The following is a 26,810-nucleotide window of genomic DNA, read 5'->3' as shown; positions in this document are numbered from 1 at the left end:
TTTTATATCTTTGTTGTACATTACCCAGAGTCATTTCAATATAAATTTGATAAATAAATTTTAGTTGAAAGGAGGAATAGCATTACTTGAGAAGAATTACTTGAGAAGTTAAGTTCAACATAAGCATCTGTGCCACTCCTGGATTGGTCCTGCAAGTCAATGATATCATGTTATCATTTTGTTGGGCAGCGGAACTAATTAACATCTAATCTTCTACAAACAATCAGAATGGTTGCAGTGGCAGGTTTGATGCATTAGTACTGGTTCTTTAGGATGGGCAGCTTCCCTTCGATGGGAACTCTTACTTTGTTCCACTTTGTTCCACTTCCTGGCTCCTGGGTCTTCCTCTAGTGAAGGCTAAACTGCTGAGATGCTTCATTGTCATTCACTTGTCCCTTTAATGGAGCAGAGGAGCAACTTGGTGATGTCTCATAGCAACTATTCTGCAGATAGTCCTCGACGTATAACTATAATTGAGATTGAAATTACTCATTAAGTGAGTTACCACATGGCCAGACCTGATTTTACATTTTTTGTATTAAGCGAACACCCTGGTCACTAAGCAAATCTATTTTACTCAATGGGTGATTTTTGTCGGAAGCCAGCAAAAAACGTCAATTGTCATCACTGCATGACTGCAAGATTCTGCAAATGTCCATAAAGGTGGACAAGCCCCCAAAATGTGATCACTTGATTTCAGATGAGGTGCAGTCATTGAAATCAGGTCACAGATAACTTTGGGGGAGGGGGTTTCCATCGTAACTTCAAACAAGTCAGGGATTACCTGTAGTTTAGAAAACAGCAAAGAAATAGATAGAATAAACTGGGTAGGAAAATATCGTAATAATGATTGAATGCCATTTCTAAGCTCTCTTTGGACAGCTGGACTTCTGTAGTGCACTTCATGTATCAAGGTCAATGGCACAGCAGTTGGTCATAGGACACTATATAAGATGAGAAAAGGAAAAGTTAATGGCTCAGAAATTTAGGCTACAATGATTTGTTTCTCCAATTACATTTTTATTAGGAAATGGAGGCTTCAGTATCAGCAAAACACATTTAATTTTTGAAAACTGATTTTGCAAGTGGTAGTGTAATTTTAATTTAATTTAGTTATTTTTCTTCTTGTCTAGCAAGCCCGACTTGAGGAGGAAACTTAGAAGAAGAGAAATATGACTTTCCACCGAGTGATTCCTTTGTTTTGAAAATGTAGCTTGGAACTTCCTGGCTATTTCTGACTTCCTTAAAAATAGATCATCTCCTCTAAAATATATTTGTATAAGCCCTTGGGTACAGAACACTGTTGCTACAACTCAGCATTCTAGTACTAGCACTTCCCTTTAAAATACATAATATTAAACCAAAAGAGAAACAAGTCTAAGCAAATTGTTGCCCTTCTGGGTAAAATGAGAGCTATTCCTGACTCCATTGTGGCCAAGTTTTGGGCCAGAACTCCAAGTGACAGTCAGGATGGATGCATTTTTATGACTCAATAACTTCTGAGAGCCAGTTTGGTGTAATAGGTAATGTACCAGGCTAGAAACAGGATACCCTGAGGTCTATTTCTGCTTTAGGTACAAAGCTGACTGGGTGATCTTGGGCCAGTCACTCTCCCTCAGCCTTTAGGAGCAGGCAATGCCAAACTGCTTCTGAAATCTTGCCAAGAAAACTGCAGGGACTTTTCCAAATAGCCTCCAGGAGTCAACACTGATTCAAAGGAATAAAACAGAAAAGAAAATTTTTCCAAAAGCAACTAAAGAGATTCTCACTCAACATTTCTATTAACAGCTCTCTCTGAAAAGAAGGAATATTGATCCGTATGGGGATGATAGTGATATGTCAAAAAATAGGTTTCAGTTAATACTACTGTATGCATTCTAATGTCCAGGAACAAATTGATAAAAAATAATAACTGCTGTGAGAAGATTGAACTGGTAGTCCTCAACTTACAACCAAATTTTCCATTGCTAAGCAAGACAGTTGTTAAGTGAGTTTGCCCTGTTTTATGAACTTTTTTTTGCCACAGGTTAAGTGAATCACTACAGTTGTTAATTTAGTAACACGGTTGTTAAGTAAATCTGGCTTCCGCATTGATTTTGCTTGTCAGAAGTTTGCAAATGGGGTTTACATGACCCCGGGACACTGCAACTGTCATAAATACATACCAGTTGCTAAGTGGCCAAATCTTGATCACGTGACCATGGGGATGCTGCAATGGTCATAAGTGTGAAAAGCAATCATAAGTCACTTTTTTCAGTGCTGTTGTAACTTTAAACAGTCACTAAATGAATGGCTGTAAGTCAAGGACTACTTGTTTGGTAAGGCTGCCAATGTAGATGGTATAATTGGAGAAATTTTAAAATATATGTGTAATTTGCTTTTATAGTGATTATGTAGCTTGTTTAATGAAGATACGAAGATTTCATCTGTGCCTGATGGTAGAATAATGATATTACTGATATCTTATACAAAGGAATTTTAGCAAGAGTAAGGTGAAAAAGCACAACATTAGTTTGTTATTGGAAAAACATTTGGCAGAATTGTGACTCAAAGGATATAAGAACTGACACAGTGCAAAAAGTGGGAAGTGCAGTGTGGCTTTTATTCTAGGCAGGAAGTGTGAAGACAAGATGTTTACTTTCATTGAGAAATCCCTGAGAGTGAAAAAACGTACATTTATTGATTTACAGAATCTGTACGAAAAAGTTGAAAAGTTTGAACTATGGGATATTTTCCATGAAGATTGAGCTAAAGATTGTTTGCTGAATGTGATAAGAACAGTAAAGGATGAGGGAAGATAAATGGACCGCTTAGTGAATAGTTCATCACTGAGCAGGGAGTAAGAAAAGAATGTGAGATATCTCTTTAATGTATTTATAAATTTATAAGACATGTTTTTGATGGTGAAATTAATCTATTGATTTGGGATATGAATGTGTGTATATTTTTGTAAGCAGATTATACCTGAGAATCTGAATGATTTGTGATGAACATTCTCTCTCGCTCTCTCCCTCCCTCCCTCCCCCTCCCCCCTCTCTCTTTCTCTCTCTCCCTCCCTCGCTCCCTCTCCCCAAATATTATCTAGCTAGTTATCTAGTTATTTTGTCCAAAATTAAAGTGGATTTTGGATGACGTACAAAAGTACAAATACCATAAAAACAGCTAAAAACATTCATTCAGACAGGCAGCCCAGAATAAAATGATCCAATAAACAGCAAAATCAACAAAACAAAACATAACAAAACAGAGGCTTTAAACAAATAATAAACATCAACCCCAGGCCAGGAACCAAAGCCAGGTTTTCAAGGCTTTCTGGAACCCCAGGAGTATGATGCACTGTGAGACATGGATCTGAATTGTAATGTATTAAAGACTGAGATACATGTGTTTGATGGAGAAAATAAGTGGTGAAGAACTAGACCAATGGATGATTTTTTTTACTTGCTTAGAGTTTACTAAAGGTGGGAAATTGAATGGAGAAATTTTAAGATGATGAGTGAGGAATTAACATTTGATGAAAGAAGGAAAAATGGCTGTGTATAAGAATGTTCGTTTTTTTATATAGAAGTGAGAGTTGGATGTGTCAGAGAAACAAAAAAAATTAAGTGGGATGGAAATTAGTTAATTAAGAAGTTTGTGTGGCTAAAGAAGAGAGAGGTTTGACAATGATTGGTGTTGAATGTATTTGGCTCAAGCAGAAGAGTGAGTTATTAGTACAGAAGTATACTGAGATAGTTTTGTCATTTGGAGTCAAACAATGAGGAACAAATCGTAATATAAATAAATGAAAGAAAAGTGAATGGGATAAAAAGGGGAGGGGAAAGGAAATTTGAATGGTTGAATCGTGTTGATAAGATCCACAAAAAGAACAAAAGTGTATGAATTTGTGGATGAATATAGTAATATTTGCAAGGACAGAAAGATACAGATGAGATAATAGATGTGTTCAAAACATTTTCTGTTTTGCCATAATGGTGCTGCATGTTTTTCAATCGTTTCTTTTCCTCTCTCACATTGATTACAACCGGTGGGGATGAGGAAATATTTAGCATGGTTACATTGGGACAAAAGGTATGCAGAACTATATGTTACGCATGAAGGGGAGATGGAATTCTAGGTAGGCTTATCATTTTTGGATCCACTTCTGTGATTCTCCCTTCACTGATGTCCAAAGACATTTCATCCCTCCTTCCCTCCCTCCTCTCTCTCACCCTCCCTTCCCCTCCCCCCAAAAGCATCCTTAAAGTTAAATTTGAATTTGCCCTATTTTTCATTTCCACAAAAATTCATTATATTTCAAGAGCTGCCTCTGCCTATTAGACAGAGACAGACGTGGAGGGTGGAGCAGGAGGTACTTCCATCAGCCAAGCATATCAAGTTTTAGCTATAGCCTCAACCACATTGATGCAGGCTTTCTCATGCATAGCTGCCATTCGGAGCAGAAAATATCATTTCAAGACGTGACTCTGTGCAGTCTGGCTGAAGAAGAAAATTAAAATTTAATTCCCACTTATTGTGATTTTGAACATTTGTTAGCTGACTTCCCCATGTGGGCTAGGACTGAGGCACAATTTTAAAAAGGCAACTTGAAACATGTAACAATATTAGTAAAATTACTAAAATACAGCAAATACGGCAATAAATAGATTCTGAAAGGGGGGAGCCATTTGAAATCTTAGACTGGAAGAGCTATAAAATGGTGAAATGTTCATTAGCCAGCGTAACGCCAAACTACAACCAGGACTGGTGAGTGTCTGGCAGATTGAATTCTGAGCAGGAGAAGTGGGATTTGATGAGATACCAGCTCATGTGGTTTAGATTAAGTTGATGTATTCATAATAGTGTAACATTTTTCCATTTTTGGCACTTGTAGGGTGGGAGGAACCCCAGTGAGCCTTGAAATTAAGAAGATTCTCATTCTGAAGTGTTTCTTAAATATGGCAGATATTTTGGGAGAGAGAAGGAGCATTTCCACATAAGAATTCAGGTCCAGTTTGAAAGCAGCGACAAGTCTCCATGCTCCTACCACCACATCAGTGATGGAAAGTTGGATTGTTTTATTTGAGGTCAGTTGAGACTGCTGTGGAAATTAGTTGTTTTTTTGGTTTTTTTGAGATGTTGGCTCTGTAGCCAGATGGAAGGTAAATTCACTCCATTTTCCAAACTTAAACTTTACAGTTTTCCCTTAGTAGCTGAGACTGAAGGATGCCGGATGGCTGCTGCTGCTTAAAAATTGACTAGACTTTCTTGCACCTGACAGAGAGCAATGCACAACTAGAGGAGCTGCAGCCCTTGCCCCTTCCTTCTGTTCTTGTTACTGACCTCACCATCATTATTTTTGCAGCACAAAGGGGAAAAAAGAGGATATTCTGTAAAATAATAGCAGAGCTGCACCTTAAAGCTGCCAAGCAGAATTTAAGAGTATTTCAGAGGAGAGCAGAAGGTCTGAGGAACTTGAAGAAGGAGAATGATTCAGCAATGAGAAAACTACTTATTGCTCCAAAGAAATTGCTGGACTATGAGGAAAGAGCCTCAGTATTGGACCAAGTAGGGGATTCATCATTTATTTATATTTATTAAGAATTTTTGATTGAATAAAAGACTAAGCAAAAGAAAACCAAGAAACTGTAAGAAACAAAGAGAGAAGAAAAATTGAAGCTAAGAAATGTGATGACTTCCAACCTTATTTTGTACATATAATTACAATTTTAGCCCCTCATGCCTCTTAGATATTATATAACTCCCTTTGGCACTTATGTAATCCACATCTTTCTTAATCTTCAAATACTGGAGCAAGTAGTATGTAAACATTACACTTTTTTTCTAGGAATTTTTCTAAGTATTTTCTAGGAATACACTAAACTCATCTATGGCAGGGGTGTCAAACTCAAGGCCTGTGGGCCGGATCAGGCCTGTGGGGTGCTTAAATCCAGCCCCCGGCCCCATGGCCTGGAAATATCAAAGGACCAGCCCATGGTGCCTCTGTCAGCCAAAACAGGCCCATTTTTGGCCGACAGAGTGCTGCTGGAGGCCAGGGAGGCCGAAAACGGGCCGCATGGGGCAAGATGGGTTTCAGCAGGTACTGGAGAACGAGTAGCGGAAATTTTGAGTAGTTTGGAAAACAGGTAGTAAAAATTCTGACTGGCCTCGCCCCTATCTATTCTCTGCCTCCCAAGTCCCAGCTGATAGGGAGGAAATGGAGATTTTATAGTATCCTTTCCCTGAAATGGGGTGGGAATGGAGATTTTACAGTATCCTTCCCCTGCCACGCCCACCAAGCCACGCCCACCAAGCCATGTCACGCCCACCAAGCCACGCCAACAGAACCATGGCTTCAAAATTTTTGAAATCCACCACTGGTGCGGGGGCCTCAGGAGGCCTCCATACGGCCCATTTTTGGCTAGCAGAGTGCTGCTGGAGGCGTCAGTTCCATTTTGCTCTCCGCCCCCCCACCCCGCAGGCCCATGGAGGAGAACTACAATGCTGACCCAGCCCTCAAAGAAATCCAGTTTGACACCCCTGATCTATGACATGTATTGAAATGTGTTGATCCTGCTTCAGAAGAGGCAGCCACACTCAAGCGGCTGGAAAGAGAAAAGCTGGAAAAAGTTATGTCCCCATCAGAAGACTTATATATCAGGATTACTTGGTGGCAGCTCTTAGGCTGTCCTTTCTGAGAAGATGAATTTCTTTCTGATTCACTTTGGAGATTCAAAGCAAGAGAATCCTGTCAATCTGCTGTTTGAGGCACATCAGAGGCCAAAAGGGTAGATAAACAAGAAATCACACACACACACACACACACACACACACACACACACACACACACACACATATACATACATACACACAGACACACACACACGTATGTGTGTGTGTGTGTGTGTGTATGTATATATGTGTGTATGTAGGTCTTTGGTTATTCGGGTTTTCTCCCACATAAAATTAGAGGTGTCTTGGCAATGTTTCGACGAAGTCTTATTTGTCATCTTCAGGCTGGTGTTCTCGGCTTCGTGCTTCTAGGAGCAATGTGTGTGATTGCAGCTGTTTCTTCCTTTTAACTGCCAGTGGGGGTGTGAACTGATTGGGTGGGAGCTTGGCTGTGTTCTGATTGGGTGGAGGTGTGTTCTGATTGGTTGGGGGTTTGGCTGTGCTTTGATTGGATGGGGGGTTGGCTGTGCTCTGATTGGATGGGTGTGTGTTCTGTTTAGGTGGGGGCTTGGTTGTGATCGGGTTAGTCTGAGTACCAGGGGGATTTGAGCTGGTGAGCTGTGTTGCTATTGTTTGGCTTCGTGTTCGTGGCCGTGCCACCTCTTCATGGTGGGTGTCAGTCTGCTTCATGTATGGATTGGAGGGGTTTAAAGTGGCTAATGATGCAGCTGTGGTCTGGCTTCTGGTCCGTGATCGTGCCTCATCATCAGTGTGGGTTTGAGTCTGCTTTCTGCGTGGATGTGTGGTGGTTACCTCCTGTGTGGCTCTCGTGAGTGTGGGTCTGGTGACAAACGAGTCTTGTCAATAAGGGCGGGTTTCCAAATGGCTGGTAGGCGGGAGGTATCATCTCGTTTATTCATGCTGTGTGGACGTTTTTCTATCTCAACGGCTTCTCTGATTATTCTGTTGTTAAAGTGTTCAGTTTTGGTGATAGTTCTGGTCTTTTTAAAGTCAATATCATGTCCTGTGGCTTTGAGGTGTTGGACCAGGGAAGAAGTTGGTTCCTCTTTTCTGACTGAGTTCTTGTGTTCTTCAATGCATGCACTTATTCTTCTGTTGGTTTGTCCGATGTATGTGGTGGGGCAGGCGGTGCATGGGATTTCATATACTCCTTGATTTTCTAACTCAATTTTGTCTTTGGGGTTTCTTAGGATGGTGGATATTTTTCGGTTTGTGCAGAATGCTGTCTTGATGTTGTGTTTGTGGAGGATCTTGCTGATTCTGTCTGTGGTGCCTTTTATGTATGGGAGGAGGGCTTTGCCGTTTTCTTGTTTTCTGTCTTGGATTTTAGTGGGGGTTTCTTTTTGGATTAGGTTGGTAATCTTATTTCTTTGGAATCCATTGGATGTTAGTACGTTAGTACGTTAATATATTAGTACCACAGACAGAATCAGCAAGATCAGCAAGACTAACACCCACCATGAAGAGGTAGCATGGCCATGAACACGAAGCCAAACAACAGCAACACAGCTCACAGATGATTTAAAGTAGAAGTGACTCAAAGGCCACTTATAGGCAATTTTTGACTTTGGATAGGTAGATTATAGATAGATAGATGATAGAGATAGGTAGGTAGGTAGGTAATACGTAGGTAGGTGGATGGATGGATGGATGGATGGATGGATGGATGATAGGGATGGATGGGAGGGAGGGAAGGAAGGATGGCAGAAAGAATTGGATATAAGAAACAGGCGTGAGAGAGGATGGAGCCAGGGGCGGGTTCCAAATCCTGTCACTACTGGTTCGCACGTGTGTGTGTGTGTGTGTGTGTGTGTGTGTGTGTGTGTGTGTCACTTCTGCGCATGCGCAGAAGCGCCCAGGCAGGTGGCCAATGCCAACCACCACCGCCACTACCAGTGCAAACCGATAGCAATCCACCACTGGATGGAGCTTCTATTCCTTTTTAACCCAGTATACTTACATAGAAGGTGTAAAAACAAAAAGAAAACCTGAAACAGTTCTTCATCCAGCCCTACTCTGGGCTCATCTATTTATATATTACTAAAACTCTTGTCATGACCTTTAACTGGTGAAATAATGCATCATAGGGCAAATTTTTTTGATCCAAGGTATCTTGAATTGGCTAACTTATGGAATGTGTCCAAAATCTGGAACAAATGAGAATATAAACCAAACTAAAAGCAGATGGAAAAGGGAAAAAAGTGTACCTATATTTCATTGCAAACTAGACTTCAATGCATGTCAAAAGGGAAACTTTTTCCTAGGAGAATATTACTATATAAATGGCATTCAAAGGATGTGTGCACTCAAACAGTTCAATAATAGTGATGTGTGATTCCCAGCTGTATTATAGAAGTATTTTTCACTCCACTTTACATAATGTTCTCCTTTCCCCAGTGATTTATACCTCTACTCAAATAAGTTTTAAAACAATTCAAAAGCATGCAGATTTGGGAGTCAATTCACACCTTGTATATTAGACACATTTTTGCTTGCCTTTTTATAAGTTGGGAGGGGGGGCATTTTTATATATAAACGTTCCTCCCAAGTATGAATGCTTGAAATTATCTTTTTCTAACCTTATTCTGTATTTGCTGTATTGAAACTTGGTGGAAGGAAAGCAGCTTTAAAAGACAAGGAGCAAGGAAGACAAAATGGTTGGGACCAGATGTGGCTCTCTTCCTCCAAATGCTCATTTCAGTGGGGAGGGAGGAAGGAGGCATCATGTTATCTTAAAAACATTTCTGATTTCCAGTTGAAAATATAATTTATACAATTACAAAATCAAAGGCATTCCATGAACTCCAGGTTTCATGAGAACCTCGTCTAATGGCTCTCAGAACCGTATAAATCTGCTAACTATTGCGACTCCTCTTATTCTAGCACAAACCTTTTTGGGTGGGTCCAAATTTTTAAATTGCTAGTTGGCTAGGCACCTAGGATAGATTGTCTGTGCATCTAGGTAGGTACTCACAGGATGCTTTACGAGAATCAGTTTCTTTAAATCACAAGCGCCTAACAATGATATTCTTTGGAAAGCAGTAGAAAATATTGCTGACAAATAATTTGGTGAATTTTTATTTGAGATTGGGGGCAGCATGGAAACATTTATTGTCATATCCCTCCCTCCCTCCCTCCCTCCCTCCCTCTCTCTCTCTCTCTCTCTCTCTCATCTATCTATCTATCTTTTCTTGGGTATTAAGCCCAAGATATCTAATGCATTGTGAACTTTGAAGGGTCCTTTTAGGTGGATAAAAGAAGATATTTTGTTAAGGTAAAGCCTAAACTTCCTAAACAACTCTTACATTCAGCTTTCATTGAGGCACTTAGAGCAACTAGGCTTATATAGCACAAAACATGTTTCTTACTATAGTGCAGGGGTGTGGAATGATGGCCCTTTTATGACTTTGGATTTCAATTCCCAGAATTCCTGAGCTGGCTACAACCTTAAGAGGTTGCAGAAAAAAATGCTTTTAAAAGCCTCGGCCGAAGAGGTTGTAGAACAAGTGCTTTTAAAAGCCTCTGATGATCTCACCTGAGCCGCGAGATCATCAGAGGCTTTTTTTTTTACTTTTAAAAGCATTTTTTTCGGCCGAAGAGGTTGTAGAAAAAATGCTTTTAAAAATAAAAAAAAGCCTCTGATAATCGCACGGCTCAGCTGGACATGGGGGGGGGGGCAGGGATTTTTGCTACCGGTTCTCTGAACCACCCGCCGCCATCACTACCGGATCGGGTGATCCGGTCCGAACCGGGAGCATTTCACCCCAGTTTAGTCCTTGCAGGGCAGGAAGCGATGCAGACTGGAATTTCTCCCAAATTGCTGAAGGCCTTATCTGGTTGTTCCCAAGAGAATGTAGTCAGTCTGGTGAGATTCTTATAAATAGGTGAGCAGCAATAAAGGAGTAACTGAACATCTCATGATATTCTGGCTCCTTGCTCCTGACAATTATTTGGCCAATTTCACCTATAAATCAGAGCTTAATAAAGATTTGTACATTGTTGCTGCTTATAATTATGGCTTTGATTACTTTTTAGTTATTCTTGGTTGGAGATATAGACAAGTGTGAATTATTCCATATTTGCCTGGTCCCTGCCTTTATTGGTGGAGTAAATCATATTAAAGATATTTGGTTTTATCTAACTGAATTTTCTTTATATGAATGAATGGATCCATTTTGTCTGAAAAAAGCTAGGGATCGCTACATAGAGAAAACTTGCATTAGAAGGAGCCAATGTAGGTAATTAGCAAACAACTCCTAATTTCACTTTTTCTACAGTAGGTGACTGAGCAGATGGTAACTCTTTTGCTCTAGGGGTTTTGTTTTTATTTAACTGAGGATGTTGGTTTTCTAAATAAATTCCAGGCCATCTTTAGAATAAATCTGCCCTGATGGGCATTCTTTAACTAGCAATAGAAAAGTACTTAAGCCTGGGTAAATCTCTCTTGCAAACTGTGAAGGAGCGGGATAGACTGGAATTGCCAGAGATCGCTTTGTAGTAAGCTTAATTAACTATTCTGTTCCTCTGGCAAAGTTTGACATAACCAGAGGCCAACCTATACAAGTTTCTTCTTGATGCTGTAATATTTGGCTCACTCATATGACATCTGGCACATTCCCTCAGAAATTTTCTGACACTATTTTCCCATCAGTATGCTATTTCCACCCCACCCCCCACCCCCATACCCCTCCTGAGTTTGATAAATTTCACTAATGTTGCTGTCTAAAATTTCTGTTCATATCTGAATTATATAAACTTCGGAATGGAGATACTATAAACATTTACTGGTGGGAGTATCTTCAAAGCTATAGAACCAGTCTGGCAACATTTCTACCCATCGTTCACCTTTGACCTGAGGCAAGATTGTTCTGCATTGCATTTGTTTTATAACTGGATCACTGGTTAGCCATTTTAAGAGAAAAGTCAGGTTCTGAGTGTGCTTATATACAGCTGACATAACCTTTTCTTCTTTTTAAACCCTTACTGTTCCAGAGTGGCACAAGTCGACTTAATTATTAAAAAAACAAGCAAATATAAATAATATGTAATATCTTATTGGACTTCTCACATTCAAAACTGAAGCAAAATATTCATGACATATACACCATTCTATATGAGATGTGATCTTTCAAACTCATTCTGGTTCTCTTGCAATTAAAACACTACAGTATGTGCTAGTGTGTGGCATTTGATTATATTACAGTCACAGCAGATACTTTGCCGTGTTCATTAGCATGTGACCTCTAGAGAGGCTTTGCATATGAAAAAGCCCAAGTGGGCTCCAGCATTGACTGCATCCAGAATTTCAGCATAGCATAGCAATTTAACACTCTTTAATAGGTTTGCTGGATTGCCCCCATAGCTTTCAGTCTGCTAAAGCCCATCTCCCTCCCCTGTTTTTTGTTTTTTTTTTTTTAATTTTATAACTTGCTTAGAGTTCTGCTAACTGCTGCAGGTGAATTATAGACCAAACTGAGAAAATGAAATGGAAGAAAACCATGGTAAATTAAAAAGTCCAAATGAAGTCTTTGGATTGCAAAATGACAGATTGTTTTAAACCAGTAAATTCACTTGCTTCTTGAATCTAAAATAGCTGTAGTGTTATTGTGACTTATCCTATAATAAAATGTAAGTTTGTTGCACAGTAAAGACTAACATGGCAACTTCTTTTGAAATTCATGACTCCAGCAGAAGATCAAATTCCAGGTTCTTGTTTGTTTTCATCCCCGAGGCATTAAAACACATGTATTTAGAATAAAACTGGAATCAGTGGATGTGGAGAGAACTGGCTGGAACGATCTATGAGGTCTCTTTTTCATTAGAGCTGCATTTTTATGGCTTTTCTGAATGCACAATGCCATTATATAGAAATCTGGAGGCAGATATGTGGCATTCCTAACCTCAAAAGGGCAGAGAGTTATTACAGATAACTAAACAGCAACAGCAGTAGTAGCATAATGCTTTTATCAGGACATCATAAATTAGCTTCTATAAACTTTAGATCCAAAAATTCAGGTTTCAAGCTACTCTTATTGAAAATATAGTAACAGTAGTATATTCTCAGCACGTTGATTATGCAACATTTTAGTGGATTAATTTGTTAAATTAGCACCTGAAGGCAGGACAAGAAGCAATAAAAAGGTAACGGTTCCCCCACACATGCGTGCTAGTTGTTTCCGGCTCTAGGGAGCAGTGCTCATCTCCGTTTCAAAGCCGAAGAGCCAGCGCTGTCCAAAGACATCTCCGTGGTCATGTGGCCGGCATGACTAAATGCCAAAGGCACACGGAACGCTGTTACCTTCCTATCAAAGGTGGTCCCTATTTTTCTACTTGCATTTTTACGTGCTTTCAAACTGCTAGGTTGGCAAAAGGTGGGACAAGTAATGGGAACTCACCCCATTACGCGGCACTAGGGATTCGAACCGCTGAACTGCCGACCTTCTGATTGACAAGCTCAGAATCTTAGCCACCGCGTCCTCAAGAAGCAATTGATGGAAACTAATCAAGGACAGAACCAACCTAGAACTACAGAGAAATTTCCTGGCAGTTAGAACAATTAATCAGTGGAATGACTTGCCTCCAGAAATTGTGGCAGCTCCAACACTGGAGGTTTTAAAGAAGAGATTGAAATAGCCATTTGTCTGAAATAGCAATAGCACTTACTTATATACGGCTTCATAGTGCTTCACAGCACTCTCTAAGCAGTTTACTATGCCAGCACATTGCCCCCAACAATCTGGGTTCTCATTTTACTGACCTTGGAAGGATGGAAGGCTTGAGCCGGTGAGCATCAAACTCCTGGCAGTGAGCTGAATTAGCTGAATTAGCCTGCAATACTGCATTCTAATCACTGCACCGCCACAGCTCTGGAAATGGTATAAGGTTTCCTGTTTGAGCAGGAGGTTGGATTAGAAGACCACCAAAGTCCCTTCCCACTCTGTTATTTTGTTAACAAGTTTCTTTGTGCCAATAATGACCCATTTAAGATAGATTTTCATGTTAGATGTTTTCATTTGGCGTATCAAAAATATGCATTGGATTTGGTTCATTTGCAGAAGATGGACAAATAGTCAATTTCCACCGCAAATTATTTCTATGCACTTTTCCAAACTCCATTTGGAAAACTCAGAAACTGCAGAAGCTGATAAATTCCTGAGTTCCAATGTTAGTCTGTCAAGTGTTGATTAAGTCAGTTCCTACTGAAAGTCATAGAAATAGCTTATCTATTCAACTCCCATTCTGCACTTTTCATTCCAAAAATGAGTTTCAGTTTTTTCCCTACTTTATTGGAAAAAAACAACTTTAAAGTGTCTGTTTTTATATATTTTGGTGACTCTTGTAATAACTAAATATAAAGAAACTCTGGAGGGTGGACCAACTGAATATTTGTGTGTGTGTGTGTGTGTGTGTGTGTGAGAGAGAGAGAGAGAGAGAGAGAGAGAGAGAGAGAGGGAGAGAGAGAGAATATATCAATGTGAAACTTGGTTGCCCCAGGACTACCATTTCATTCTCAGACTTCATAGGAGGTAGCTATGCTGGTGCTCTATGTTTGCTTATATAATAGGCTATTTCATTGTAGAGTAGAGTAGAGTAGAGTAGAGTAGAATAGAATAGAATAGAATAGAATAGAATAGAATAGAATAGAATAGAATAGAATAGAATAGAATAGAATAGAAAGATCGGACACACAAAAGATTTGTCTCTGGTGCATCATTGCTCAGTGTACATACAATGAATGTGTAGTGATTTAGAGATTAGAATGGGTAGAAATTTTCTAGCTCTTGTTTTTCCAGTCTTTTGGCCCTTCTTCCTGTTAAAGTATATGCAGCAGCTAATAAAAATAGAATGAAAAGTTGATCCTTTGTTAAAAGTAATATTGTTAAACTGACATTCCTAGAATGGGGTGGAAGGAGGAATCATATAAAGTTTCCTTGAATATGAAGCATTTTGAACCATCATGTTTTTGGATTTAGTTCCTACTTTAAAAAAAAAAAAAGAATATGTCATAACTCATACCCTTCTCAACACTGGTTCATATTGTTGACTCTCCTGAGTAACATTTTTAAGTATATTTATAACTTGGATTTTCCTTTAGGGAGCACAGAGTGGCTTTGTCTGAATTTTTAGCCAATCTTACATAAAGTCTACACAGAAACACTGTATAGCTATAGACCAAGGTTTGCTGGTTGCATACTTAATGTAATCTGAATAGCTTGCTTAGAGACATCTCCATTACCGCTCTATTGTAATACAAGCGCCACCCCTTTGGGAAGTGCATGTAACATGGTTTTCTTCATTGGCCCCCTCCCTATCCCCACCCGCTGGACATCCCTAAGATGACCAATGAGCTTATTGGCTTTTTAAAAAATGTGTGTAGTTTTCAGACACCATTTGGTTGTCTTCTTTCATCCAATAATGTTGAATTTAATTCAAATGGTTTTAATTAAAAAATAAGAAGAAGAAAAAGCGGTGATTTTCAAGAAGAATCTCTGGTCTGAACTCTAAAGGTGGATTCTCTACCTATGTTTTGGAGCACTGAATTAAAGGAGAGCCTTAACACTTAAATAAAAAACTTTCACGAAGTTTATTTCCAGAAAGTTTGGATCTCGAAGTAAACAAGATGTATTTGGGATACTATGGTTAGGTTATTATAGGATCTGATTGTAAAAATGTAGGTGAAGTTGCCTTCTAATTAGTAAAGACTACTGTTGTTTTTTCAGAATTGTTTATTCTAGTTCAGCATCCTACATTCCTTTGTAACAGGCAAAATAAGAAATGTTTGGTTTCAAATCAGATTTAAATCAGCCATGTTAAGGAAATGACATATGTATTAATATAAAATATATTATAATATACAATATAATACACGTCTGGCCAAGCAGGCAGTGATAATACTGATTAATATCATTCTAAATTATTATAAATATTAAAGGGGATAGGGGAAACCTTTACCTTTATTATTATTAATAATAAATGTAAAGGTTTCCTTCTCCTATCCAGTTGTGTCCGACTCACCTCTGTTTCTTAGCCGAGGGAGCCCAGCATTGTGTAAAGACTCTTCTGTGTCATGTGACCAGTATGACTATATGCTGAGGTGCACAGAATGCAGTTACCTTGCCACCAAATTGGTATCTATTTATTTACATTTGCATGCTTTCGAACTGCTAGGTGGGTAGGAGCTGAAGCAAGTAACTGGACTCACCCCATTGTGAACCCAGGTGACAAGCTCAACATCTTTAACTGCTGAGCCATCACATCCCCTTGTATTAATAATATTAGTGACAAATTCACCATCAGTCCATCGCAAAAGGCAGCTTTACTCAGAACAGCTTACATCCTGCAATGATATCTATAAAACCATCAGACTTCCACATCTGCCTATCCCCAGGTCCTTAGGAAGAATTCAATAGGTGACAAAAATGCCAAATCCTGTCTGAACATCTGGCTGACTGTATGATAAACCATAATAATCAATCAAATATATAAAAGGGAGTGGTTGTAAATTATGATATTGGAGAAGTTTTGTTATTTCTTGGGGGGGGTTGATTTTATTTCTCAAAAAGTCTTATTAATATTAGGTCAAACACTAAAGGGATTTTGTTTAGATTTTTCATGTACACAAAATAGTATCGTGTTTATGAGTGTGATCTTCAACATTTCGCTCCCAATTGTGCTTTTGGTATTATTATTTTATTCTCGGTGTGTCCACAGCAATAATCACTGGCTCCAAAGTGTGATGGGATGTGCAGGCAATGAATGCATCATATGTTTAAAAGGGGTGGGGTCTTCTTCACCTGGTCATGTGCTCTTATTTGAAGCCAGCAACTATTTCTGCAAGTGCCCTGATTATTTGGTCAGCATACACAAGAAATTCATATATATCTAAATTAATTATTTTTCATCACACTGAATTAGAACTGATAGGAAAATAGGCAGGACATTAGTCACAGGCCAGCATTAGTCACAGCCATGACTGACCATGCCTCCCTGGATTTTTCGGAGTTCACAGCCAGCATGCCAATTGGGAATTTTGGAAATAAGGTACCAGGCTGGGAAAGGATAGATTAGAAAGCTTCTGTCGATATTTCTATGTTCAGTAAAATCTATAGTTTTGTCATCTGTTGCAGCTGGATATAGAATCAATCCACAAAAAATAGAGTTGCTGATCTGCTGAAATTAAACAGATTGTTCTCTGTTTCTGTCTCCTTTATATTTTTAGCTTGTCCCAGAGGCACCTTCAAAGCATCGGCTGGAGATGCCCCTTGCAGTCCTTGCCCTACCCACAGTTATGCTTCCATCCCAGGCTCCCGTGAATGTGCCTGCCAGACTCACTATTACCGTGCTTCTTCAGACGTCTCAGATGCCCCCTGTACCAGTAAGTATCTGAGAATAAGGAGGGTTGGCTTAGTTTGGTCCCTGTTTCCTTTTATATCTTGGGTTCTGTGTTTGCTCCTTTTCCTTCAGCTTCTTCCATGATCCCCCCCCCCCTGGTGCTTTAGTTTCTTCCTCAAGTCCCTCCTCTTCTTTTCTGAGGTCCCTAGTCCAGTTCTGTTACATCCAGGAGTGGGTTCTAAAATTTTTTACTACCGGTTCTGTGGGCGTGGCTTATTTTGTGGGCATGGCTTGGTGGGGGGTAATGTGACTGGGTGGGCATGGCCAACTTTTTTTTTTTAACTTTTAAAAGCATTTTTTCTACAACCTTAAGAGGTTGCAGAAAAAAATGCTTTTAAAAGCCTCTGACGATCAGGCAACTCAGCTGGGATCGCCAGAGGCTTTTAAAGGCATTTTTTTCCTACAACCTCTTCGGCCGAAGAGGTTGCAGGAAAAAATGATTTTAAAAGCCTCTGATGATCCCAGCTGAGCCACACAATCATCAGAAGCTTTTTTTTTTACTTTTAAAAGCATTTTTTTCGGCCGAAGAGGTTGTAGAAAAAATGCTTTTAAAAGTAAAAAAAAAAAAAAAAGCCTCTGATGAGGTGGGCGGGGTAAGCAAGTGGCAACCGGGCCGGGGACTGGTTTGGGGGCCAGCCAATGTTATTACCGGTTCTCCGAATTACTACAAATTTTTACTACTGGTTCTTGCGAACCGGTGCAAACCGGGAGCAACCCACCAGTGGTTACATCTCATGAATTAGAGAGGTGTGTTCCCAAAAATATTTTTTTTTGAATTTCCTCTTGTACAGAACCATGGAAAGAACAAGGGTCTCCAGCCTTTCTAGGCTAGCTGCCTATTTAAAGTTATGAAAAATAAGTGATTGCTGGGTGGGGTGGGAGAGAGGTTACTCATTCACAAAGTGGCTGTTCATATATGACCTCAAGATGTATTTAAAAATGAAGATAGTGGTGGAAAGTAGTTTATGGTATTGCAGATTCCACTGGCATAGCCACGTCAGTCTGTGACCTTAAAAACAGCGAAATATCTTGTGGCTTTTTAAAGACTAATGTATTATATATTTTTTTTTAAAAAAAACTTGACCTTGCATTGGTAACATTCACAGGAATCAATATAGCCACAGAGACTCTAGTGGTCTCCATCTTGATTCTTCTCTTCTGAGGATTTTGATTACATCTTTTTCCTCCTTTTTTACCTTCCAAGCCATTTTGTGTTCACCATCATTGCTATTTGATTTCTAGACATAATTGTTAAAGTTAAGTAGAATGTCCATCAATCAGAGAATTGTCTGTATTTTTTAGGAGAAATCGGTTGGAGATTAATTAATTTTAAGGTGTATCCCAATATATTGGGTTTATATTTTGCGAACAGCCATGATTCAGTGACATTTGTTGTTTTGGGGATGTTTATATTAAATTTGTTTGTGTTTAAGGCACATCAAGATTCTTTGTTGAAACTCAAGATGTACTTTTAAAAAATCTTGGAAAGCACAGTGAAACAGAAATGTAGTGAAGATTGCAATTAGATTCATATTCACGAATACCATAATAATAATAATAATAATAATAATAATAATAATAATAATAATAATAATAATAATAATAATAATAGTCTGGCTGGGCTAGGCAATGACAGCTGGTCTAAATTGAAATATTCCTTACACTCTTACAAAAATAAAAACAAAGAAAAATTCAATGAATTGCAGAAAACAATTAGAAGAAAAATTCGACTAGCAAAAGATAAGTGGTTTGTAAAGAGATGCAAATAAATAGAAGAGACAGAGCGTATTCATGATGATTTCAATTTACACAAAAAAGTGAAAGAAGCAGCAGGTGTCTACAAAAAGAAAATCAACAACTTAGTTGACAAGGAGGGGAAAATCATCTTGGATGAGGATGAAAAACTAAAAAGATGGAAGGAATATATTGAAGAACTTTTTGAGGATACTAAGGATGATATTGATATGAGAAGTATAACAACTGGACCAAACATCACTATGGAGAATGTTGAACACACAATAAAAATAGCAAAAATAAGAAAAGCCACAGGACCTGATGATATCGCAGTAGAAATTTTAAAATTGCTGGAAAACAATGGGAAGAAATTTTTACTGCAGTTCTTCAATCGAATATGTGAAACAGGAAAGATACCAAATGATTGGCTAAAGTCAACCTTTGTGACAATCCCCCAAAAAATAAATGCAAAGAAGTGTACCGAATACAGAACAATAAGCTTAATGAGTCATGCCCTGAAAATATTCCTGAGAATAATTCACACAAGAATATAGAACAAAATTGAGGAGTATCTAAGTAACACACAATTTGGTTTAGAAACAATCTTGGTACACGAGATGCCCTATTCAGCATTCAAGTTCTTGTACAGCTCTGTAGAGATGTCAATCACAGTGTTTACATGTGCTTCGCTGATTTTGAAAAAGCATTTGATAAAATAAGACACAGCAAACTATTACAAATCCTGAAACAAGTGGGACTAGATGAAAAAGACATCCAGATCATAAAGAATCTATATTGGCATCAGGTAGCAAATGTGAGAGTAGGCCAAAAATACTCAGATGATGCAGAAATACTCAGAGGGGTCAGACAGGGCTGTATTCTGTCTCTGCTGTTATTTAATATCTACTCTGAGTCAATTTTCAACGAAGCACTGGAAAACATTGATGCTGGCCTCAAAGTACAACAATTTAAGATATGTTGATGATACAGTTCTGTTTGCCAGTAAGCATGAAGACCTTCAGCTCCTCATCCATAGTCCCAGAAATATCTGAAAAATATGACTTGAAGCTTAACACCTCAAAAACCAAGATCATGGTCGTCAGCAAACAACCCATTAATTTACCACTGATAAATTCGGAAGGAACACCATTAGAAAAAGTTGAAAAGATCACGTACCTCGGTTTTAATTTACATGAAAGCTGGGATATTATCAATGAAGTAAAGACAAGGATAGAGAAAGCTCAAACAGCATTCTTCAAAATGAAAAAGGTCTTCTGCAGTCACGATATAAGCCTAAGACTGAAAATCAGGCGTGTCAGATGTTACATCTTTTCTATCCTGCTCTACGGAGTAGAGAGTTGGTCTCTGACAGAAAACCACCTGAAGAAACTAGAAGCATTTGAAATGTGGATTTACAGACGACTGTTACATATAAGCTGGGTAAACAAAATCACAAATGAGGAGGTGACAAGCCACCTGGGAAAGCAAAGGGAAATAATCAAAGCCATTAAAAAGCGAAAGTTAGAATATTTTGGACATGTGATGCGACACCCAGAAAAATACGGCATCCTTCACTTAATCCTCCAGGGAAAGACTGAAGGCAAACAAGGTCCAGGCAGAAGAAGAACATCATGGCTTCAAAACCTTAGGGACTGGTTTGGACAAAACTCATTTTCATATGGCTGTTGACAAAAATAGGATTGCCAACATGATCGCCAACGTCCGATGACGGATATAGCACAAGAAGAAAAAGAAGATTAGCAAAATATGGGGATTTTAAGAGGTGGGGAGGAAAATGAAAGTGGGGTTCCCTACTGGTGGTAGTAGTAGCAATTCTTGAAATCTGGAAACAATTTGTCATGGCTGTAGGCTGCTTTGGGGTACCAAACTGTATTTTTCATTCTTGAAATTTGGGCTAAAAGATTTCTGTCCAGTTACATTTTACTTAGTGTGTTCAAGAGATAATGATTTTCTATTTCAGTTTTTCAGGATTTCATTTTCTACTGTTTTTGTAGGCATCCCATCAGCTCCTCGGGATCTCAGCTATGAAATTATTGGATCCAATGTCCTTCTGACCTGGCGTCTCCCAAAGGATCTGGGTGGTCGAAAGGATGTTTTCTTCAATGTCATCTGTAAAGTGTGTCCGAATGGCTCTCCAGGGCCTTGTGTCCGTTGTGGGGACAGTGTTCAGTTTGAACCCCGGCAGGTGGGGCTAACCGAAAGCCGGGTGCAAGTGTCCAACCTCCTGGCTCGTGTTCAGTATACTTTTGAGATTCAAGCAGTCAACCTTGTGACTGAACTGAGCCCAGATTCTCCACATTATGCTGCCATCAATGTCAGCACCAGCCAGTCAGGTAAGAAGCATTTTTTGTTGATTATCATTGCTTAATTTAACCCGTCTTGTTCCTCTATCTTCCTTTGTCAGTCTTAATCTCTATTTTTTTGCTATGGATGATGATAAAATAAAACCAAAGAGAACAATGGGTTTCCACTAATAGTGCAGGAGCAAACTTTAGGTAGAATCTCAGTCTCACCCCATTTATGACCAAATATCAACCTTTTAGATAAGACTCTGAAGGCAATTTATGTGAAACAGAGATGGGTGAAATTGGTCAGAGGATAGAAAATGCTCATGTTTCTCTCCTCCCACAAAACTAAAAAAAAACTTACCTTGGATCAGCAAAAGCCACCAATGATGCAAGCTGCAGAAGCAAATCTCCATTTTCTTATTTTCCATATGGTCTACACCATCTTTCCATTATGTTGTGAAAGGTGTCCACAGATGCATTTCAGGGTGTATTTTCAAATTGTTTAGTGTAATGCTGGGACATTCTTGTCACCTAACACTGGAGGAAAAGGAGAATTGGAGTGGGGCGCTTTACCTTTTTAAGTGGTCTAGCAAGATCTCCCGGTATTTATAATGTTGCAACATTTTGTAAGGATATGAAAAATAAATCTTGCAAGATTTTGAAATCCTTTAAGATCTCAGCCTACATTTCATAGGACCATCTAGAAAGGTCAGGGATGTCTATGAGCCCCTGTTGCCAGTACATTTGAACATCTTTTATAGTTTTCAACACCATGCTCAGGTTGTAATACTATGCACAGATTGTAATATTTCACAGAAGAGGTTAAGTTATATCATCAAATTATTTAATGTAATTCATCAATATGTTTCATTAACTTCTCATATTTAATGGGACTTGTTACAGCATTGCAATATAAAGCTATCCTGCGTTGCCGAGTGAAAGCATGTATTCCCATGGCCTTTGATAAAACTTTTTATTTTGTTTGAATCCACTCCCCAAAAACTTGGCAAAAGGGAAAGAGCTTGCCTTTGCAATTCAGAAAAAGATCTTTGAAGTGGAATATTTGGCTCAGTATAAAACTTTGAACATTTTAAAATCTATGTAAATACTGAATATTATTAAAGTCACGCTCTTTGGATTTACTGTCTCAGGCATTAGTCCCTTGGGACAACCAATCCCGTTAGATTCCCAGCCTAACGTGCCTTCTCTTATTATTACTAAAGGTAGTAAGATCATAACTGCTATTCCTACTTGGAAATTGTACAGCATTTTCACACGCTCAATATGCTTTATATAATTGTTCAACGATCTATATTATAGATGGGAAGATTGAGTTTGGGAGACAGTAGATTGTCTAAGACCACTTACTGAATTTATAGCTAAAGTGAGATTGGAACAACTGAATTTGGTTTGATAGCTTAATCTGTTGAAAATCAGAGTGACTGCTGTCTTCCTTTCCTCCCACTCTAGCACAATCAGATGATGGCATGTCTGTTTTTTTCCTTACTTACTTGACAGAGGAGCCAAGTATATCAGTTAGGAGATCATTTGCTATGAGAAATGGAACCTTTTATCAGATTTTGGCAGGGGGTTGGAGTGTCTGATGTAAGAATAAATAGCAATTTTGCTCTTTGGCTTTATCTAGCCGGTAGGTTTCTCCCAACTCATGTAATGGGGGTAGAAGAATTAATTGGGAGGTTGGGGATTCATGATTACGATTGCCATAAATATCCGAGAGCCTCTTGTCTGTGTCTTTATTTCATGGATAAATGCCACAAACAGCATGTGAAATTTAGAATCATGTACATCTGTATTTATTTGTTTATAACTTTATATTCCGTTCTTCTAATAAATACAAGTAATTCAGGGTAGCTAACAATAATCAAAACCACCAAAGCAAAATTAAACTAGTTTGGTCTAGTGGTTAAAGTAGTATCTAGTCCCACTTTAGGCATGAAATCCTTCTGGTTAACTTTGGGCCGGTCACTCTCTGTCAGCCCAAGTCACCTCACAGCTGAGGTATTGTGTAGAAATTAGGAAGAGGAAGAAATATTAGGTATGTTTTCCACCTTATTTATGAAAATAATAAAAGCAGAATAATAAATAATAAAGCATAAAGAAGTTTGAGAAAAAAGAAAACTCAAGTAAAATATACATTGTTTCACTGCTTTCCTAAAAAGAACATTGTCTTCTTCCCATTAATTAGGAATTATTCTAGTCTACCTTTTACTGTTTTCTGTTTTGAAGAGGGAAGAAGATGCACAATTATGCTTTGAACTGCTGGCCATTTACATCTTTAACCCATGAACCATATGATATCCAGATGAATAGAGGTTTAGAGAATAATAGCAAATTTATTTTTTAAATGTTTTTTAAATGTTTATACTGCCCATCTCCTCTACACGGTGACTCTCGATAGCTTACAGGTTATAAAATAAATTTTAAAATAGTTAGAAGATTAAAACAACACAAGGTTAAAGTATTATTAAAAACAATATTAAAATTGAACTAAGGAAGCTAAGAACCAGCTAGGACAAGGAAGAAGTCGTCTTACCCTGTCAGCTGCCTCCTCGGGGCCTCAGGCCAGCCCGCAAAGCCAGGTTTTGATATCCTTCCAGAAGGCCAAAAGGGAGGGGGCAGTTTTCCTGTGCGCTGCTCCCACTATCCATGCATGGGTTAATCCTTCAGTGCTTGGCAAACAACTGAGTGAAAACAAAAGGCTTTTGTTCCCCTTTCCGGCTCCCAAGCCACGCCTCTGGTCCCATGATCCCCCAGTCTTCACTCAGTTGCTGGCAAACACTGTAGTGATTTTTGGAGCTCCACAGATTCTAAGGTATTGTGTGTCTGTGTGGGTTTTTCTTCTCCCTTTTTTTCTTTAAATTGCTCTAGTTCTTGGCTTTCTCCTTTCCTTTAAGCGTCTAGGATTTTGTGTTATTTTTGAGTAGCTCCCCTTCGCGTTTTCTATTTGCTTCGCTTCGTGTAGAGCGAATTTCAGCGGAGGAGGGGGAGTGGAGCAGGGCGCTCACACGCTCGCTCGCTAGCCCCTCAGCCTCATACCGGCCAGCTCTCTTCAACTGTGGCATTACCGGCACGATCTGAGCCCTTCCCAGCTGGCAAGGGGCTCAAAGCATCGCCCCCACGCCGGAGCCTCCAAATAGCGGCGGCGCGCTCATCAGCTGGCCGGCGGAGCCGGAAGCGCCGGCCGCCCACGCGGCGAGGATCTCGAGCCGGACCCAAGGCTGAGCCTCGCAGAACTGCAGCGGGACGAGGGCGCGAGGCAGGACAAGCGCCGAAGAAGGAGACAGCCCTCCCTGCACTACAGAATAACCCCTCGTTAGGGGATTGCGCGGCGTCTGGTCGGACCCTCGGGCCGCCATTGTAAGCCCGCTGCCAAGTCTGCCTCACGTGAAGGAGCGCACCACGTGGCAGCGCCATATTGGCGGACCTTCGGGCCGCCATTTTGGGCAAGATTGTCAGCTTGTGCTTCCCCCCCATCAGGGAACCAGCTGCAAACCGGCACCTCCTCTCCCCCCCCCACTGTTGGAAGGGGCATCAAACCTCCTCCACCACCAACGTTTAAAGAGGTTTGGGGAGCCCCCTGGGCGCTCAGGCATCGAGCACCCGCGAGCTTCAGGGCAAGGTTCTATTTCAAGTTCCAAGCCGCCTCAGCCATGTCTCGCTCCCCCCCATCGTCAGACATGAAACTGGAACTAAGCCCCCCACGCATTAGTGAAAAAAGGGGGAAAAAGAAATCAAAAAAGAGGCACGTGAGCTCGGCCAGCAGGGCGGCCTCTGAAGGCTCCCTTCTCTTCCAGGATAGGGATGCCCTAAGGAGACACAACGCCCTGGAACGACAGTGGGAGAGAGCGCACAAGGCGGCTTCAGGAGTCCTGTCCAGGGATCCTGCACCTGGGGTGCCTACACCCATCTCCCCAAGAGAGGAGGAACGGGGGCTTATGTCGGTGGGCGACATCACAGTCACTCCCAGAACCCCTGAAGGGGCTGGGCCGACTCGCACAACACCCCGCATCGAGACAGCGTCAGGGCCCGGGCTGGAGGCCTCAAAGTCCCCCGCACCAAACCAGCATCGCCAGGCTAGGGAGGCAAGTGCCACACCGTCAAGGGCAGACCCACAGGGTCAAGGCGGACTGGGGTTGGCACCCCCAGTGGACTTTCAGGCCATGTTTTCAGCGGCCCTGTCATCTTTCTTCACGGCAACTATGCAGCAGGCATCCCAGGTCCCCGTACAAACTGCACCGGGCCAGGCACGACCAGTTCAACCCCAGACCCATCCCCTCCCAGAACAAGGTTGAGACTCTTCATCAGACGAATCAGACCAAGCGGAGGAGGGCCCAGAGGAGATGGAGTTATCGGAGGATGAGGGTCTAGCACCGGACACCCCGGCCTTTACGGGCCTCTTCCGCCCGGCTCTATTCAAGTCGCTCCTCCACAAGGCACGACTCACAACCAACCTTGGAGTGCCAGGAGATGTCACAACACCCTCCACGTCAACGGCGGGTCCTCACGACGCCCTTTTCAAGTCCTCAAAGCCGCAGAAGGACTACATCCCTTGCCCGCAGCTCTTCACGGACGTGATTCAGAAGCCCTGGGTGCAGCCGGCCTCCCTGGCGACACCCAGCAACCTCGATAAGAAACTCTACTGTTCAGCCCCAGAGTTAGAGGACCTCTTGGTGCTCCCTTCAGTAGATCAGCTGGTGGCAGCCTTATCTTCCAGCTCCCTGATCTCTACCGACCCTCTAGACACGCTCAAGGCGGAAGAGAAGAGGATGGAATGGGCCTTCCGCAAAGCGCACCAGGCCGTTGGCTGGGCAATCAGATCCGCGACAGCTTTGTCCTTCTTCAACAGAGCCTCGCTCATTTGGCTTCGTCACCTGCAGGACAGACTCCCGCCTGAGGACACTAGACTGCATCAAGATCTAAATAAGATAATAGCTGCCACCGAATACACTGCCGACAGCTCCCTGAACTCAGCCAAGTTCGCTTCAAGGGCGCTGGCCTCCACTCTTACTGCTAGGAGGCTATTCTGGCTTCGGCCATGGAAAGCCGACTTCAAGGCCAAGTGGAAGTTGGCGGCTTCCCCATATAAAGCACCAGAGCTGTTTGGTGCCTCACTGGAACCCCTACTGATTGAAGGGAAGGACAAGAGGAAGATCCTCCCATCAACCTACAGGCGCCAGGAGCGCAGGTACACGCCTTACCCGCTCCAACAGCCCTTTCGTGCAGGCGCCGGACCCAGGGGGTCCTCCTCACACCGCTCCCATTACCAGGGAGGAGACAGATTCAACGACAGACAACAGTTTCGAGACCGGGGAAGACACCAGCAGCCTAAACGCAACTTCCGTGGAGCCGGCCCTAAGCCCGCCAGAAGGGGGAAATGACTCCAGGCCCACGGGGCCCATAGGGGGACGGCTCATCCTCTTCCATCAACAATGGGCCAGATCGACGTCGGACTCCTGGGTAAGGCGTACGACCTCTTCCGGACTGTCCATCGAATTCTCCGGCCAGCCGCCCCACCGGTTCGTCCATTGTCCAACCCCTCGATCCTCGGAACTCCAGGACCTGATGTCGCAGGAGATTGCCCACCTCCTGGAGGTCGAGGCCATAGAGCCGGTCCCGCACAGCCAGCGGGGCTCAGGATTCTACTCGACCCTCTTCTTGGTTCCCAAGAATTTCGGGGGCTGG

At 41.0% G+C, this 26,810-nt stretch overlaps 1 protein-coding gene across 1 annotated transcript in view; it reads left to right on the top strand.

Annotated features, from left to right (window-relative positions):
* LOC139311059 (ephrin type-B receptor 5) overlaps positions 1–26,810 on the top strand; it is a 135,832-nt gene that overhangs the window by 60,126 nt on the left and 48,896 nt on the right. Inside the window, exons 4-5 of the mRNA XM_070935389.1 lie at positions 16,892–17,047; positions 20,814–21,152. Of these exons, the coding sequence (XP_070791490.1) occupies positions 16,892–17,047; positions 20,814–21,152 (495 nt within the window). The remainder of the gene's footprint in view (positions 1–16,891; positions 17,048–20,813; positions 21,153–26,810) is intronic.

Source organism: Pituophis catenifer, unplaced genomic scaffold (genome assembly GCF_029215685.1).
Source record: "Pituophis catenifer annectens isolate HBS135680 unplaced genomic scaffold, rPitCat1.0.hap2 SCAF_2, whole genome shotgun sequence".
Taxonomy (NCBI): Eukaryota; Metazoa; Chordata; class Lepidosauria; order Squamata; family Colubridae; genus Pituophis; species Pituophis catenifer.
Note: the sequence above shows the minus strand (reverse complement) of the source record. Positions and strands in the feature narration are given on the sequence as shown.